This window comes from Falco naumanni, chromosome 4, assembly GCF_017639655.2.
Source record: "Falco naumanni isolate bFalNau1 chromosome 4, bFalNau1.pat, whole genome shotgun sequence".
Classification (NCBI taxonomy): Eukaryota; Metazoa; Chordata; class Aves; order Falconiformes; family Falconidae; genus Falco; species Falco naumanni.
The window spans coordinates 37,217,342-37,234,515 of record NC_054057.1 but is presented as its reverse complement, the minus strand read 5'-3'; the positions used below and the strand labels follow the sequence as shown (position 1 = coordinate 37,234,515).

At 39.9% G+C, this 17,174-nt stretch overlaps 1 protein-coding gene across 4 annotated transcripts in view; it reads left to right on the top strand.

Moving 5' to 3' along the window:
- ANKIB1 (ankyrin repeat and IBR domain containing 1) overlaps window positions 1-17,174 on the top strand; it is a 91,741-nt gene that overhangs the window by 24,748 nt on the left and 49,819 nt on the right. For all 4 annotated transcript variants that reach the window (XM_040589094.1, XM_040589095.1, XM_040589092.1 and 1 more), the window contains exon 2: window positions 5,237-5,502. In XM_040589094.1, coding sequence (XP_040445028.1) covers window positions 5,315-5,502 — 188 coding nt within the window. In that variant the 5' untranslated portion in view covers window positions 5,237-5,314. The remainder of the gene's footprint in view (window positions 1-5,236; window positions 5,503-17,174) is intronic.

Below are 17,174 nucleotides of genomic sequence, written 5' to 3'. Positions count from 1 at the left end.
TGCAGTTACCTGAATGTCTTGTTCTTAGCAATGATGACTTGAGATTCTGGGAACTTAGCACCAGGACAAGCAGGATGTGTACCTCTTGGGCTAGAAAGAGTTAAGGAGTTCCTAAACTTCTCTCTCAGAAATGTTATAAAATGCTTGTGAAATACTGTGTAGAAAATGTATTTTGCTGTGGGAATAATCTCATTTTAGACACCGAGTGATCTGGATTCTGTGTTTAGACCTTAAATGAATGTATTGCTTTGAAGGAGTGCTGACCAGTTAAATTACCTCTTTGTTAAAAGGAAATTGATTTGTTCATTCATCTGAACAAAATCAAGATCTCTTTCAAAGATCAGTGGGGTCACATTGTCTTTTAGCTTACGGAGAACAAAACCAGCATGTAAGAATGCTTCCAGGAAACAATAAAAATATGTGCGTGTTTGTTTCTAGTCCGGTACGTTTTGCGAACATTGTTCGTCATGTCTCTGACAGCTGAATGTGCTTTCCTCACCTCCCACTTGAATAGCATAGAAACAGATATTCTTTAGTGTAAGTAGAGTATATTTTACAAAATCTAATTACACAGATATTTATAAAATAATTATAATGCACCAAGTAGACATGTATTCTGTCACTCTTCAAAGCATAGCTTGCTTAAGTGAAAATAGAGAACCCTGCAGACATTGCATGTTAGTTGAAATGGTGTGTAGTATTTCTTTCAGTGCTTTTAGTTATTTGTATGATAAACTACAGTAAGTGTGGCTTAGTTTATTCAGAACATGCAGACTATCAGCAGTCTGCATACAGAGCGCTGGTCCTCTCCGTAGTGTAGTCAGGTGTCAGTGGTAGGATACTGGCTTTCCCCTGATGATTTGAAATATGGCATGATATTTGGGAGATTCTACACTGAAAACTCATGGGTTGAGATAAAGACAGTTTATTAGGTAAAGCAAAAGCACACGCAAGCAAAGCAAAACAGGGAATTCATTCCCCACTTCCCATGGGCAGGCAGGTGTTCCACCATCCCCAGGAAAGCTGGGCTCCGTCAAGTGTAACAGTTACTTGGGAAGACAAATGCAACAATGACAAATGGTGTCCCCCTCTTTCTCCCCCAGTTTATATATACTCAGCATGACGTTCTATGATATGGAATATCCCTTTGGATAGTTCATGTCAGCTGTCCCGGCTGTGTCCCCTCCCAATTCCTTGTGCCCCTCCAGCCTGCTTGTTGGCAGGACCTGAGAAACTGAAAAAGTCCTTGACTTGGTATAAACATCACCCAGCAACAACCAAACCCATCAATGTGCTGTCAACATTGTTCTCACACCAAATCAAAAATACATCACTGCACCAGCTACTAAGAAGAAAATTAACTCTGTCCCAGCCGAAACCAGGACAAAAAGTTTGTTGCATCAGCTCATATTTTGTCCTTTTTCTCCTTCAGTTGGAGTAGAGGCTTTGGTGGCAAACGTAGCTTGTTAACTGACAGATGAACTGAAGACTGCAAATGGACAGATCTTGAATATTTTACAGCAGGGCACTCGTGAGCCACAGCAGCTTGAGAGCGGCAGCAGCTGTCACGTCTTGGTTTCTTCTGGACTTCCAAACATGCTGGAAGCCAACTGTTACAGCCAGAGTACTGAGGCAGCTTCTCCCCTGTCTCTCTGTATTTCTGCTAGCATGGTTAATGACTGATTCAGAAAAGACTACAGCATGTCCCACCAAATTTCCAAAGCATAAAATGCCTGTTGTAATGTTAAAGATGAAAGAAAGACCTTGTGAAGGTGAAAACTATTAGCACAGTTTATTATATCATATATTTTCAGTGTGGAATTGTTTTCTGACTTAGAGAAGTGACAGGATCAAAACTCCTTGCATTCTTCCAGGGATTGGTTTCTTGATATCACATCAAATATGAGCTGTTTGCCTTCACCTGAAGGGCTTTCATGGACTATCCCCATTCTATCATCTTGCATTTTATTTTGATAGTGTGATGATTATAGTTACATTAGCCATTTGCTAAATTTTCAGTACTTCTCTGCTGATTCTTGGTTTTGCAGGGAGCTTCACTTCTGTTTGAAGCCACATAGTTGCTGTGTTCCATAACCCTTCAAATTCTTGCTTTTCTTTGACTGAGAATTTTTTCATTTGGAGAGTGGCCATGTTATGCAGACAAGTATTACACTGGTTTTATTTCATTCACCTTTCTATATAATTTCTGTATCGCATGTAACCCTTAATTTTGCACATGGGCTGTAAGCTTTTTTTATGGAAGCAGATGTCAGTTTTGTTTCAGTGACTTATGGAGTACATACTGCATATTCCTAACATTCCCAGATGTTACGATAATGTACATAACAGTTCAAGCAATGTGCCTACATCTTTTATATTATTAGTTTTTGAATACTGTGCTACCTACTAATGCATCCATACTCCATAAAAAATAAATAATTTGCTTGGTGTGATATAGAATCAATACAACTTAAAATTTTTGCCTTTCCTGTGCTGCAGTAACTTGAGCTTTTAGTTCTGTAGAGCCACCCTACACAGCTGCTCATTTCTCCCATGCACTTCCAGACCCCAGCCCAAATCCATTCAGATCTCATCGTCAACATCTCAGTAGTACCACCCTGTCCCAGCTTCCTCTCAGGCTGCGCGAGGGCACCTTCTTATCTCCTTATACTCTAAAAAACCCTCTGTCATCCCTACCCAGGTTTGTTTAATGTTTCAGTTCTGGGCAAGAGGCAGCATGTTCTGCAGCTGATGCAAGCTATCCATGTGCTAATTGACAGAAATAAGTGCATAGCAATTGGTGCTGTACTTTCTAATTTCAAATTATGGAAGGTTTTATGCTTTTCGTCTTCTTATGGGCACTATTGGTACCTAAGTATAAGTACTAAGAATACTAATTGGTATTCTAAGAAAATGGTATCTTTCAGGCACTTGGTCATGTCTAATTTAGTTGATACTCTTGGAATCTGTTGGTGGTGGATAGGGGTAGACAGATAATGTAATACCATAAACTAATCTCATTAACAAACTCCACTGAAAATCACTCTTTCAAGTTATTTTTGAGATCCCAGCTGTTGAAGGTAGTATGAACTGCTGGTTGATTGAAAAGTGTGTAGAGTTTTTCTTGGTTTTGTACAGCCTTTTGTGAAGGCCTGAAAGTATCCAATATTTAGAGTAATGCAGCTCTTTCTGCATCTGAAAACACATTTAATCTACAGCACTGAGAGCTGTGATATGGTGATGTGAACATGCGGTGACTTTCTGGAAGAAATATTGTATCTGCGTAGTATCTGTATGTTTATATTTTAAAATAGATGACGGGAAGATGGAAAAAATTGCAAAATCCTTAGTGTGTTTGAAGGATCTGGGCTTTGGTTTGTGTATATAACTAAACATATGAAGGGTGTGCATTTGCTTTTAGATGAGTGCCTACTTCCTTATTATTATGAGAAGCTTTCAGCTGCTTAATTCAGTTGCTTGTTAGATAACTCTGGTCACAGATGAGAATATGGGCAACATGTTTAGCATGTTGAGTCAGCTGATTCAGCAGTATCATTGTTCTCTCGCACAATGAGATAAAAAGGTAGGATACAACAGCTCCACAATAAAGGTTGCTTCCCCAAGGTTTTCTAGGAAAAGGGGGTGAAAATGGAGGCCATGAAAACCACTGCTCTCCTTCTCAAACAGCCCTGACAGCGCTTGTGAGATTAGGATGAAAGTGGTCTTTTTCCTCCCCTTCACAAAATGACATCTCAGAGGAACTGTAGAGAGGAGACAATGCAAGATTCCTGCTGGTAGGATTTCATGCAGAATGAGATCTGAGCAAAGCTATAGTAAGGCTGGGATGCAGGGTGACATGTAAGTTCACAACAGTAGCTGAAGGCAGCTCATGAGAGGACTACTCAGGAAACAAAAATACCTCGATGCAGCTCTTTGCCAGGTTTCCCCAAAGCCTTTTATGGGACAACCTGATTCCCTTGGATCCTGCATCCACATGCTGATTCCCTTGGATTTTCTGCAGCTCTAGACCCCTTGGATTCCTCAGTTTCTTCTGTCTGTAAGGCTGTCTGGGCAGTAACTGTGCTGGAAAGCCAATGTAGAAATAGAAGTGTCGAGATAGTCCCAACAACTTGAACATAAGATACTGGGCATGAAGCAGCTTCTGCCCTGCCTGCTTATATGTGCCCAACGTAACAAATCTCAATTTCCTAACCTGCTGTGCCTGGCATATTTGGATCCCAATGTGTGCTTTGTGGGGTGAAAGGTCTGGCATGGAGCAATCTGGATAGGATGACACATGCACAAAAGGAAACGTCCTAGAAGGTTCATTGTGCTATCAGCTGCAGCCTGGTGCTGAGTCCCCTGTCTGTCCCTCTGACACAGACCAGTGAGTGCTCTTTCTGGCTGTACGACCTGATAAGCTTCTCATGTCCTATCTCATGAGGAGAGATGCTGCCTGCCCTGTCTATGCAACTGGATCGGCTGGTCCCCTCCATCAGATAAAGGTGAGAGGCTGGGGAGCACAGCAGCTGGAAAGTACTTTGACATACTTGTAAGATGCCGTTGGTTTGTGCCAGTATAATGCCTGCCATCGTATGGATCCATTTGTTGTTGATCTTTTAAGTGTCATTTTAAAACTGAAGTTAGGTGTTTTAAGAACAGTCTGCTTAGCAGAACTGTTAAGATAGGGCCGTGATAATTCCTGTGTTGATGTGCATTTGTCTTCCTGGCACAGAAAGGTGCTGTTTACACCCATCTACTCAGCACAGGTGCTTCAAGCACATTTTAATGTGATCTTCTTTAAGTAAAAGTTAAACTGATGTCTGCTTTCTTGCATGCTTTTGAAGAATTTTACCTCTTTGTTTAAGAATTTTGCTTTGGTTCTGCTGTGTTTTGAAGTCACTTCTATGCATGAATTGAATTAAAAATTAGAAATTCAGTGTTCATCTGTGTCTTGCAATACAGTTGGATATTGGCCTTTTTTTTTCTTTTCTGTATGTTCAAAGAGTATAGGTAGTGCAGATACTTGCATAGGGAGATGGTGCAATTTATCAGGGAAATAATCTGTGAAGAATTGGGAATGTGTGTGTATTTGCCTAGAAGGACTTAAGCAATTCATGAGTTTACAGGCCCTATGTACTTCTTCACATGCCTTCTTACAGTGCTGTAGCTTTGGGTGAATTCATCTCAGAAAGAGCGTTTTACAGAATAACTGAAATATTGTTTGTCTTTTTAGGCTGTGAGACATGTTACAGAACCATACAAGTGGATGAAGGGGAAAGGAAAAAGTGCCATTGATAGCTAGGACAGCAACATGGGAAATACAACCACCAAATTCCGCAAAGCTCTTATAAATGGAGATGAGAACTTGGCCTGCCAAATCTATGAGAGTAACCCTCAACTAAAAGAAACTCTTGACCCAAATACTTCTTATGGAGAAACGTACCAGCACAATACTCCGCTCCATTATGCTGCTAGGCATGGAATGAACCGTATACTGGGGTAAGTATGATTTGAAGTTTTGCTTGGGTGTGAAGAGCTGACCTAAGAAATGCAAGAGTGTCAGCTAGGTTATAAATACCTAATATGTGTGCACATATATGTGTACATGTATGTGTGTGTTGCAGACAGGGAATGCGTTACATATTCAAGTAGTAATAGAAAACATGCAAATTAGTCTGTCATCACAGACTGGTATAACAGTTTTGAATTTTATTTTTAGTGTCTTGGTTTACAGTTTTGACTTGCTTCCCGAATACTCCTATACCATGGTTCTTTGAAAATAGCAACTGTTCCAGCATTCTTGATGTATTTTCCTCTCTTAAAATAGCCTGTAAGGCCGTCCATAATGGATACCACACTGATTGTATCTACTTCCAGAAGGCACAATATATGTTTATTCTTGTGTTATTCAGGCAGCTTTTCTTTTTCATTTTGGATAACAGTGAGCATTAGTATCTTGATAGTGACTAAGTTTATTATTGCTGCAGTTGATATGTATGACAATCCCTGACGTTAGCTACTTCCACTCTTCTATATTTTTGTCAGTGCTTCAAGATCAATTAAAGATTAACACCTTATCTATGTCCAGACATCGCAGGTACAAGCTGTTGTGGTCTAATATTTAATGAAGCTAGTACCAAGTAGAAGTTGCTAAACCTCTTCAGTAGGTAGTAAGTTAGAGAGAATTTTGTAAACATCCTCTTCCTTATATTAGGGAGCAGGATGGAAATACATAATGAACTGTGTTGTTGTTAATATTCTTTTCATCTCTGTGTTTGTATCAGCTGATGGGTCTGTGGTATTCTTCATACGGTTCATGTTGTCCCTCATATGCTGTAACTTCACTAGTTATCTGGTGTCCCGCCATAAATTTTTCCTCAGTGTTTTAGATTTACCTAACTGGTTTTTATACTTTGTAACCTATCACTTATCTTGATTTTTGCTAAGTATTTTTGTCTTCTCTCCCATTTATTCTGTATTTATATTTTTAATTGATATTTTTATTTCATTGCTGAATCTGTTTGTTTGTTTCTTAACAGCCCCAAAACTTTCCCCCATTCCTGATTCTTGAATTACAGGAAAAAAATAACTAAACCAGATTTAAAATAGCATCCAGTTTTTATTTGAATTTTCTGTGTGATTTCTTTTTTTCTCTGAGAGTTTCAGGTTATCTCTTTCAAGAAAATATCTCTTAAGAAAATAGAACCTCGCTGAAACAGGGACATGCGAGATTTTTTGCACATGTGGAAGGAAATGGAGTTATAATTACTGATTTCTGAACTGTCCATTAAATGAATTCATATTGCACCATTATGTTGAGATCTCAAATGATTGCTTTGTGTTAAAAAAAAGGTAATTTAGAAAAGACATTTTACTACTAGCTGCATGGGACATTTAACATCTAAGTCTCACCGGACAACTCACTTAGATTTTGCACACATTGCAAACAAACAATCAACAGAATCATTCTTTTTTCTAGTTTGAGTCCAAGGTTTGCAATACATTTCTTGCCAGTAAGCAGTGAAAGTGCTATTGTTTGCTAGTCTGCTTCTGAAAACCTGTACTGTTAGAATTGTCGCTGTTGGTAGGAGTAATTTGCTGAGGTTTTTTTACTAGTTACTTTTCTGCTGTCTTTCTAAGGGCTTTGTTCAGAGTTCTCTAGGACATAATGCACAAAAATTGAGCCTTTTTGTCTGTTAGTAAGAGTGAATAAATAACTGTCTTACAGCTTGCCAGTTTGCAAAGTTGACGGTAGGAAAGGCACAAGTGAATTCCAGTTAAGCCTCTTCCTTTTGATACAGGAAGTCCTGGATATGGCAGAGATTAAATAGAATATTAAAATGAATGCTTTGATTTACTGATGAAGTGCAGTAGCTGAAAATAAATGAATTTTAATCTGTTTGTATTTTGAGAGAAATTCACAATTATGATATGTCTATAGTGCTATAATGTTTTTTATTCATCCCTTCATTAAACCTTGTAAATATTTGGGCATCTGTAGCTATGCTAACTTGTAGTTCAAACTCTAGATGTTACTTATATAATATAATTCAATTTTTCTTTATAGGCTTATATGTGTATTATTGTAGGTGGATAAGAACTGACATGTTTTACAATTCACTGTGTGAAGTTTTCTCAAAATAGAGTAGGGCAATGCAGTTGTAAGTACACCTTTTGTGTAACAGAATACATTGAGAGAGATACTCTGAGATCTTTAGAAATAATCTATCTGGCAATGCTGTTACCAAATACTGCGGCAAAGGGACAAATTCCCTGTTACCAGATGTATGGCTGGTGGTGACTGTCCAAAGTCAATGAGGGGGAGTTAGGGACATCCTGGTATCACAGTCTCAGAAGAGTAAAGAAACAAGAAACTGGAGAAGAGGTGAAAGGGTCGTGAAGCGAAACTCCAGACCAGGACAAACTTTGTATAATCCAGCATGAAGTCTACTGGCAGAAAGTTAAGCCAACAAAACTTTCTCAATCATTTTGAACTGCACGGTTGTTTTACATCAGGTGTCTGAGTCAACTGGCTGCGGTGCCTTTCATCCAGCATCTACAGCGCAGAAACTGGATTTGGTATATAATAGAGCTGTAAAAATTTGGAAATTTGCTGTTAATATTTTCTCTCTATACAAGATGCAGCAAGAGTGTGTTAAAATACTAGGATTGTTTCTATGATAATTTTTCATGAGTATCATAGAAAGCTTTGGTGTTTCAGTAATGTTGAAATAAAAATGGAAAATAGGTAGACATTCCATTAATATATAACTTCTGCTTGGTCTGCAGCCCTAAATAATGTTTAGCTGAGACATCAGTTTGTTTTAGCAGACCATTTACTGTTTAAAAACCAAAAATTGCTGGTCACAGCTAACTAGCACAAAAAATAATTTTCGAAGCATTGCTTGAAGTTGCCTGAAGTTATTACATAGTGCTTAGCAGCTCCCCGTAACTGAGAGCTGCTGTCCATTTTCACCGTCCAGTTAGTGGGGTTCTGTAGTTAGATTTTGGGTGAGGTGGTGTGATGGAGGGCTCATCCCCAGGAGCACAGGGGAGCCCAGAGGCAGAGCAGCAGGGGTAGCCTGGTAAGCTCATCAGACGGAGAAGCCACCTGCTCCAGGGCTGTCACAGGAAGGCCATCCACCCCGTCAGGAGGAGTCTACAGAAGGGCATTGTACAGGGTTTATGTGACAAGGTTTTGGTAGCAGGGGACCACAGGGGTGTCTCCTGTGAGAAGACATCAGGAGCTGCCACTTGCTGGGCACAGCCAGCTCCAGCCCACCACTGGCCAAAGCTGAGCCTATCAGTGGTGCTGGTGGCATCTCCACGATAATGTGTTTAAGAAAGGCTAAAAAATGTTGCACAGCAGCTGTTGAGAGGGGAGTGAAGAAAACGTGAGAGAGACAGCCCTACAGACACCAAGTCCAGAGAAAAAGTAGGGGGAGGAGGAACTCCAGGCACTGGAGCAGAGATTCCTGTGCAGCCCCTGGTAAAGCCCATGGGGAGGCTTCCCTGCAGCCTCCTGCAGCCCTTTGGAGGTTAATGGTGAAGCAGATCTCCATCTGCAGCGGGTGGAGAGTCCCTGCTGGAGCAGCCTCCTGGCAGGAGCTGCAGCCTGTGGGGAGGAGACCACACAGGAGCAGGATTTCTGGCAGGACCTGTGACCCCATGGGGGACCCATACTGAAACAGTCTGTTCCTGAAGGACTGCACCTTGTGGAAAGGACCCACGCTGGAGCAGTTCTTGAAGAACTGCAGCCTGTGGGAAAGACCCACATGGGGGCAGTTCTGGAAGGATTGCATCATGTGGGTGGGACCTCATGCTGGAGCAGGGGAACAGAGGCAGGAGCAGCAGAGATGAAGCATTATGAACAGACCACAACCCCATCCTGCATTCACCGAGCAGTGGTGGGAAAGGAGATAGAAGAGTCAGGAGTGCAGTTGAGCCTGGACAGAAGGGAAAATGGGGGGAAAGTGTTTTCAGTTTTGTTTTGATTTCTCGCTATCCTACTGTGTTATTAATTGGAAATAAATTAATTTCCCCAAGTTGAGTCTGTTTTGCCGTGGCAGTAATTGGTGAGCCATCTCCTTGTCCTCATCTCAACCCACAAGCAAATTTTGTTGTATTTTCTCCCCCCATCCAGTTGAGATGTGGAGTGAGTGAGTGGCTGGGTGGGCACCTGGCAGCCAGTGAAGGTCAACCCACCACAGTGATCAGGGTGGTTTGGAGAGGAACATGCTTGGGACAACAAAGCAGGGGCTAAAAGGGGCTGGTGAAATGGAGGTGTGATCAGACCACAATGTTTTTCTGATCATGCCTGATCACTGCAGTCTGTCCTGTCTTCTCATTAAACTCTATTACTAGTTATTTTCCCAGGTGGTGGGATTCTGCTGTGTGCATGTTTGTGTACACAGGTCTAAGTACCAGCAACTGAAGTAGAGTCCTCATGACAGACAGGTCCCTGAGCCTGGGATGCCAGCAGCTGGAGAGACCAGAGTGCACGGATATGTCAGTACGAATATCAATGTGTAACAGCTAATGAATATCAAGCTGGACTAGCTAGCAAGTTGGGTAAGTGGCCTGGGAGCCATGTTTCAAGTCAGCATTAAGTCCACAGGTCACCCAGAAGACCTGTTCAAGACAACTGGAAATGAGGGGATCAAGGGGGCAGGTGCTGGGGATCTGCAGTATGTGTGTGTGCAAGATAACTGGAAGGTCCAGGTCATCCAGTGCCAGTTATGGGATAAACAGCATCCAAGGCCAGTTACTGAAACAATTAACGTTGTTATATGCATATTTTTGCCACTAGTAGACCTTCATCCTGCTTGCCTCGAAGGGGGAACAGAATGAGGCTGCTAGTGGTGTTTGTGGTCGTGAGAGTGTCGTGTGTTTCTGTCCATGTGCATCTGTGTGGACCACATGTATACATGTATCGTGTATATATGATGACGTGTGTCTATTGGGAATACAGCCCAGCCTCTCTGCTGGCTGGACCTGGGTGCATGGAGCTGCATCAGCCTTGCCTCCATCTTTGCCAACCCCTAACAATCTGGAGCCTTTTACTAAACATAGAAAGATACAAAGAGAAAGTATATGCCTTGAAATGCCTCCAGAAAACATGTGAAGGTTACTTTCAATTTTGGAAGTGAAGAACTAAGCATTTCAAGTTTTCTTTATGGGACTATATTGTAACTACTGCAGGAACAATTTAAGGGTGATTTACTCAGTGATTTTCTTCTCCAGTCTCCAGACATCTGCTGGTGGTGCTTAGATTGGGCATTAATGTTCAGAGAAGTTTGCTTTGGTCTTAACAGCTCTTATTCAGAAATGACATCTCTGTTACAAAACTGTATTGATGTTGCTATTCAGACTGTGTTCACTGCAAGCTAATAAATAGGTGGTCTCTGATGGGTGATAGGTAGGGCATCTTGGAAGTAAGAGAAAAATGTTACGTAGCTCTCAGAAACATCAAAAAATAGTAGCAGCACTTACAGATGGATTTTGAAAGCTTTGTACAAGATATACATTAGTTTTATTCTGCTATAAACATTTATCACAATTCCCTGTGAATGAAAGTCTTGACAGAAGATTCACATTCAAGAGGATAGTTTGAGTTTCATTCACTAAATGGGTGTAAAACTATTACAGAGAAAGCGCACACAGGAAATCTGTTTTCTTTAGAAAATGCAGTCTTCACATGGTCAAGCACCTCCGATGTCCTCGAGCTTTTTTTGCCTATGGCACATTTAAGACCATCTTGACTGTCAGTTTGAAAGAATTGCTGTCAGTATGGAAAGTTGCTAGGGTATGGCTGTTGGTGAACCACTCCTAAAATTCAGCAAGGGAATAGGCTTTTCTAGAGGGCAGCTGAGGTGGAATGGCTGGAAATCATGAGGAACCCTACTTGTGATTGAAAGGGGAAAAAAAATATCTTAGATAAAACTGTCATTTTGCAATGTGTGTTGTGGCGTGGCATTCAGTGTTCTAGCTTTGCTGGGAAGCATTTTGGATCAATGACAGATTTTCCTCATCATGTGCTTTGTGCTGCTGTGTCTGAGCACTTTGTGAGTATTCAAGCCAAAAGTGGATTGTTCGTAGCAGTTGCTGTTGGTCCTGGGTGGAAGGGGGAGGAGGAGGAGGAGGAGGTGATAGAAACAGGGCTGTGGGGAGGCAGGACCAGTTTGTGAAGCTGATTTTTTTTCTAGAACATGGAAAACAAAGGTTTCTAGTTACAGAAGGTTCTGGAAATTGAGGTGAATGCTGAAACTGCAAAAAAAACCACCCAACCCCAAACCACTTTAACATTCTTGATGCCTGCCAGTCAGTAATAATAGTAAAGGAACTCTGGCACTGAAGGCATAGCTAAGCTAGCCAGAGAGAAGCACTGGTAAATATGCCTGGGATCTGGCTATAGAAAGTATTTCTTGTTTCACTGCTATAATTTGGGAAGTATTTTTCAGTGCTGTAGAATGGCAGAAGATCAAAGTAGTGGTGGTTTCCTCTTGGTTGAAATTTCCTGATATGTTAAATAAATAAGCAGCTCTTGGAATTTCAGGTTGATGTAAGCTACAGTCTTGTCTAGTCTTGTCTTACTGTACTTTATCTAGTTTTCTTGGCTGTTCAAGGGGTTTCAGTAAAGGCTGATCTAAACAATTTTAATGGAATCAAGGAAAGTGTGTTGAGATTACCAATATGTTATACAGGATGAATTTGGCAGAATGTTTGCTGATGTCAGAGGGAGCATCACATTGGTCACAACACATTCAGGACTGGCTCTTCCCATGTCAGGTTTTGTAGATTTTTATTTCTTTTGCAGTCATTGAAAATTAGTTTTGCACGTATAGCAGGTGGATGTGTGCAGACTCTTTTTCAGAACATAATTTTTCTATAGTTGAGAGGATATTTGAGGATTTTTGTGCTGTAAAAATTATGTCAAGGAGAAGTACTAGAGAAGACCTTGTTAACGTCTTCTGGCTTTAGAAAGGCTGCTGTAGTTGATTATTTCCTGATAAGTTGTGTTGGGTTTTTTTCTGGAGATGCAAATAAAAGAGAGGGTACTTCAGGCAACTTCACTCTCTGCTGTTTTGACTGTGACAGAAGTTTGGTAAATGTTTAAACTTTAAGGTCCAAATTGACCTAAATCATTCATGCTGAAATCTTCAGAAAGGTGCTACAAAGTACATTCTTTCTGTATCAAATTTCTAAAAATCTGTTCAGTGCTTTGCCAGTAAGACCGGTATTCCCTTTTAAATTACTCTCATAAATGTACTGCCAATATAAGTGTGAGCAAAAGAAAAATAAGAAGGTTAATAGCAGCTGTTTGTCTAATAAGGGCAAATAGGAAAACAAAATATGGAGTTACTAACCAAAACAACAGGTTCCCAGTGTAAGGAAATTTGTATTGAATGTCTGGATGTTTTCAGTAGGTTGTTCAGAAATCATGGAGGAGTCTTCTTTTTTTCCTTCCCCCCCACCCCACCCCCCCCCATTTGTTTGGTTTGGTTTGGTTTGGGGGGGGGGGTTGGTCTGAATGATTAAATTTGCTTGGTGTTTTCCAGGCAATTTTACAGCTCATTTGGGAAAATAATTATGAAGAGATAATAGTCATGTAAACTTCTTTCCTAAAAGTAGTTTTTAAAAGTTTGACTTTGGATTTTAGTATAAAATATATTCACCTAACTATTTTCCCTTTCTCCCACACAACAAAAGAATTCTGTCCTGTTTCAATAACTTAAAATATTACAATACATTTTAATATTTCATCTGAATAATTTATTGGAATGCCATTGTCTAGATTATGCACTTTGAACAAGAAAAAGCAAACTTCTTTTAAAATATAAATCATAAATTGAATATTTAGAATATAATTTATGTAAGACTAATTTTATTCATAAAAGTAAGTATGTCTGCATTGGAATTACTCATGCTAGGCTCCCTTTATAGTCGGTGTAGACCTAGGTAGTAAATCCAGTCAGAATAATCAGTGACAGTGAAGCACAGTTCATTTTACTGTGAAGTTGACCATGAAGTATTTTAAATTAATTATGTGCTAGAAGTGCCTGTTGCTTCCTGTTGATTATAAAAGGAACCTAAGAGAATTGGATCAGCTTTAGTTGTCTGCACTGTAGATCTCCAGAGCTGCTAAGATCTCTATCCTAGAATATGCTAAATTGTGTAAAATTGAACAGTAAGCGCCTGCAAAGCTGTAAATTCAACACTTTCACAGTTTTACAGTATCAGACATGAATGCTGCTTGTGGGAGATAGAGTTTGTGACACGGTGTTAAGTGTTTCACTGGTGTGGTCTGTGATGAATGTTTGGATCCATCTGAGTGCCAGCGAGCACTGGCGTTTCCCTGAATGTTTTGTTGTCATTCCACTGAAAATACCTTCATTCTGCTGAAAAATACCAGGGTTTTGGCTCTGTAAGACCCTTTTCAGATTAGTTATTTTATATGGTTATGAGGCTTTGTCACCTACTAAATGCTTTGCAATATGAATCACTGAAGGGAGTTTTTTGATCTGGTGTAAGAGAACAATATGTGAAGCACGTGATCTGACCAGGCTTTGTGGGAATGTTCATAAAGAAGCAAGAGGACCAAGTGGATTGAAATGCCCATGACTTCAGTAGCAGAGCATGTGACAATGGTAGAAAATAGTCATTTATAAGGTCATTTTCATGATACCTAGTCTCAAAAGCATTCAAGGGAATGGAGGAATGGTAAAATTGAGCAACTCCTTCCTGTGGCTGAATCCTCGCTAGAGAAAACTGTCAAAGACAGAAAACAGTAGGGACATTTAGAGGAGCAGCTACAGGTGTGAAGTAGCAGCACTAGTGTTTGCTAGGTTTCTCAAAGGCTGTCACCCAGTTGGGCATTGTCTACCAGAGTACAGCTAAAGCAGGTTTAAAAACTCAAACCCTTATCTGACTTACTCCATTGGGGTTTTTTCTCTAAAGCTCAAAATCTTGTTTAACAGCTGCTCTCACTAACTAGATGTGAGCCCTCCCAAGGTGGCTTCCCTGGTGCTCCTCATGACTTCCTCACAAGACAAAATGGTGGGTAGGCTTTATCTTAATAGTAGTCTAACGTACAAGCAAAGCTCAAATGCCAGTCAGCTACTATGTTTTTAGCCCTTAAACTGACCTTTTAATAGATGTTTTCCGATTATATTAACCTTAATAGGCGGAATATATGTGATGCCTGCCGAGTTTGTAAGTTACAACACAGCCTTGCTTTCCAGTCACAGGTGCCACCATTGAACGCGTAGAGTTACTGCTGCTTCTTACTACTAAGTTTTCCTGCTTAGGAAAGCAGGAGCCTTAGGTTGCTGTGCTCTTCTTGCATGTTTAGGTGCCATTTAAATGCTTATACTAAAATGATCACCTATTCCCTACATTGTTCATCTTTTTCTTTCCTTGGAAATAGGGTACTGCAGAATAAGATTGCTTTGTTAGTGACTGGTGAGATGAGACACATTAATGCAGTACACTATTAAAGATTTTTTAATGTGTGCTGTCTGTTCTCCTTAGTAGAACCCTTGTGAACATTTTACCACAGGCAAAGTAAAATTATATTTGGTTTGTAGAGGAGTACAGCTGTGGTCCTTGCCAGCCAAGATGACTGAATCTTTATTTCCATTAATTTTGTTACCAGGTGGAGTTTGTGACTCTGTGGAGTTGATTGGTAACTGCTGAATCATTGTGTCACATGGCTTAATTTAACAAATGGCCCTGGGGTTAGAGGCACACGTGGCTTCCTTACCAGAGAATGTTGGTTCAGTAGTTACCAGAATAATGACTGAGAGACTTGCAGTTTCTGGTAAACAGAAGTAGATTTATCAGAAATAACTAATTAACTCATACAGCTAAATGTAATATCCAGCTAAAATAATCAGTGACATTGTATATAAACCCAATGTACCTTTTGGCCAAAATATAGACTGTGACTTATTTGAATTTTTAAATTTGTAATTTTTTTTTCAATTTAAATGTAATAAAATTACTTCATTGAGACATTTAAGGAAAATAAAATTTAGTGTCATCAAGGATCAAGCAACATACAGGCTGAAAGAATGTTTCTGGAGGGAGACACAGAGGAAGATGAGACAATCTCTGGAATAAATTCATAGCTTTAAAAATAGAACAGAAATGATGCAAAACCTGTTAGTGTATTCTCTGAAATTTCATCATTATTGCTGTATAAATAATATCAACACTAGATGTCATACACTGCTAGGTGATTTACAGGCTGATATGTAGATAATGGTCCTTTCGTGGAGATACAATGTGTGTTTAAATGATGAAGATGAACCCACTTGTTGGTACTTTCATGCTTTTAATTTCATCTGACATTTGTTTGAAACCAATCTAAAAATAATAGTCTCACAGTTTTATGAGAGGAGAATTCAGTGTCTTTTCAGAAAAAACTGTTCAAAGGAGGGAAGGCTGGAAGGATGACACCTAAATTTGAGAATTGGTTCTAGCTACGAAGAAGTGTATAGAAGAAGGGCCAGAGACAGATGAAAATCACACAGATTCTGTCTTACAGAAGACATTTAGTCACAAAAGCTGCTGGTAAGCAGACAGCTCCAGTGGAAGCTGCTTCTAATTTGGCACTCAGCTCTTTTTCTTTTGAAATCTGACTCAGAATATTGAAATAAAAGCCAGAAGTGGCATGGGATCATGGAAATTGTATTCCTGACTGTCCAAGGGAAGGCTAAGCTCAACTCATTCATAAATAAAAGCAGTAGTTTTCTGGTTAAGGATAACTTAAGGATGTTGTTGATACCTTTTTGCATCAGGAATGGTTTAATTCTGTGTTTCAGTGTTGCTGTTCCTCCTAACAGGCACAGGAACCATATATAAAGCATGCTATTTTTGGCCTACAGTGTAACAAATGTAAGGATTAACCAAGTTTTCTGTTCCTGGCTTGTAGTGTGCATCATCTTTGGATCTGTGCTCCACAATTCAATTGTATCCCTTTGCCACTCCTGCACATTGTCCCTCTTGGGGTTTTTTTTGTGTTTTATCATGCCAAAGATTGCTATCTACGTACAGAAGGTTGTACTTAATCATATTAGCTGACACAAAACCACTAAACCAAAGAAACCTTTCCACCTATTTGTATCTTTTCAGTAAAGAGAATATCAAGTTCTTGATGTGTATTATATCTCAAGACCTTGCTTAGGTGTCTTTAGGTGATGGGTTGCTATGTTAACATGAATCAGTCCAGAACTGGCACTCAGACCCAGGTGCTGGTCAACCTTTAGTCACTTTAGTAGTCTTTTGGAAACAAGCTGTTTTGGGAAAACATAGGTGAAATGACAGCAATAGAGTGAAAAAGATTGTAAGGCTTTTTAGAGCCGGTTTAGGAGAGAGTGAGGACAGTGCTTGTGTTCTAGGCAGTATTTTTATACTGAACATGAGGCCCAGAAGAGTGTATGTTGGCAGAGTCAACGATTTCTGTTTGAACCTTAGATTGCTCTAAGTAAAGACAGGATTCATATGTGCCATATTCTGGACTTGGTTCTCAAATTGGTGATTTTATCTGAAGATCAGCAGAAATTGTTTGAGTACTCAAGAAGTTGATTTAACCCATTTTGCCAGATGTACTGTACTTGGTAGGTATCATATGAATGGAAACAAATGGGAGCCATTTCTGTTTAGGAAAA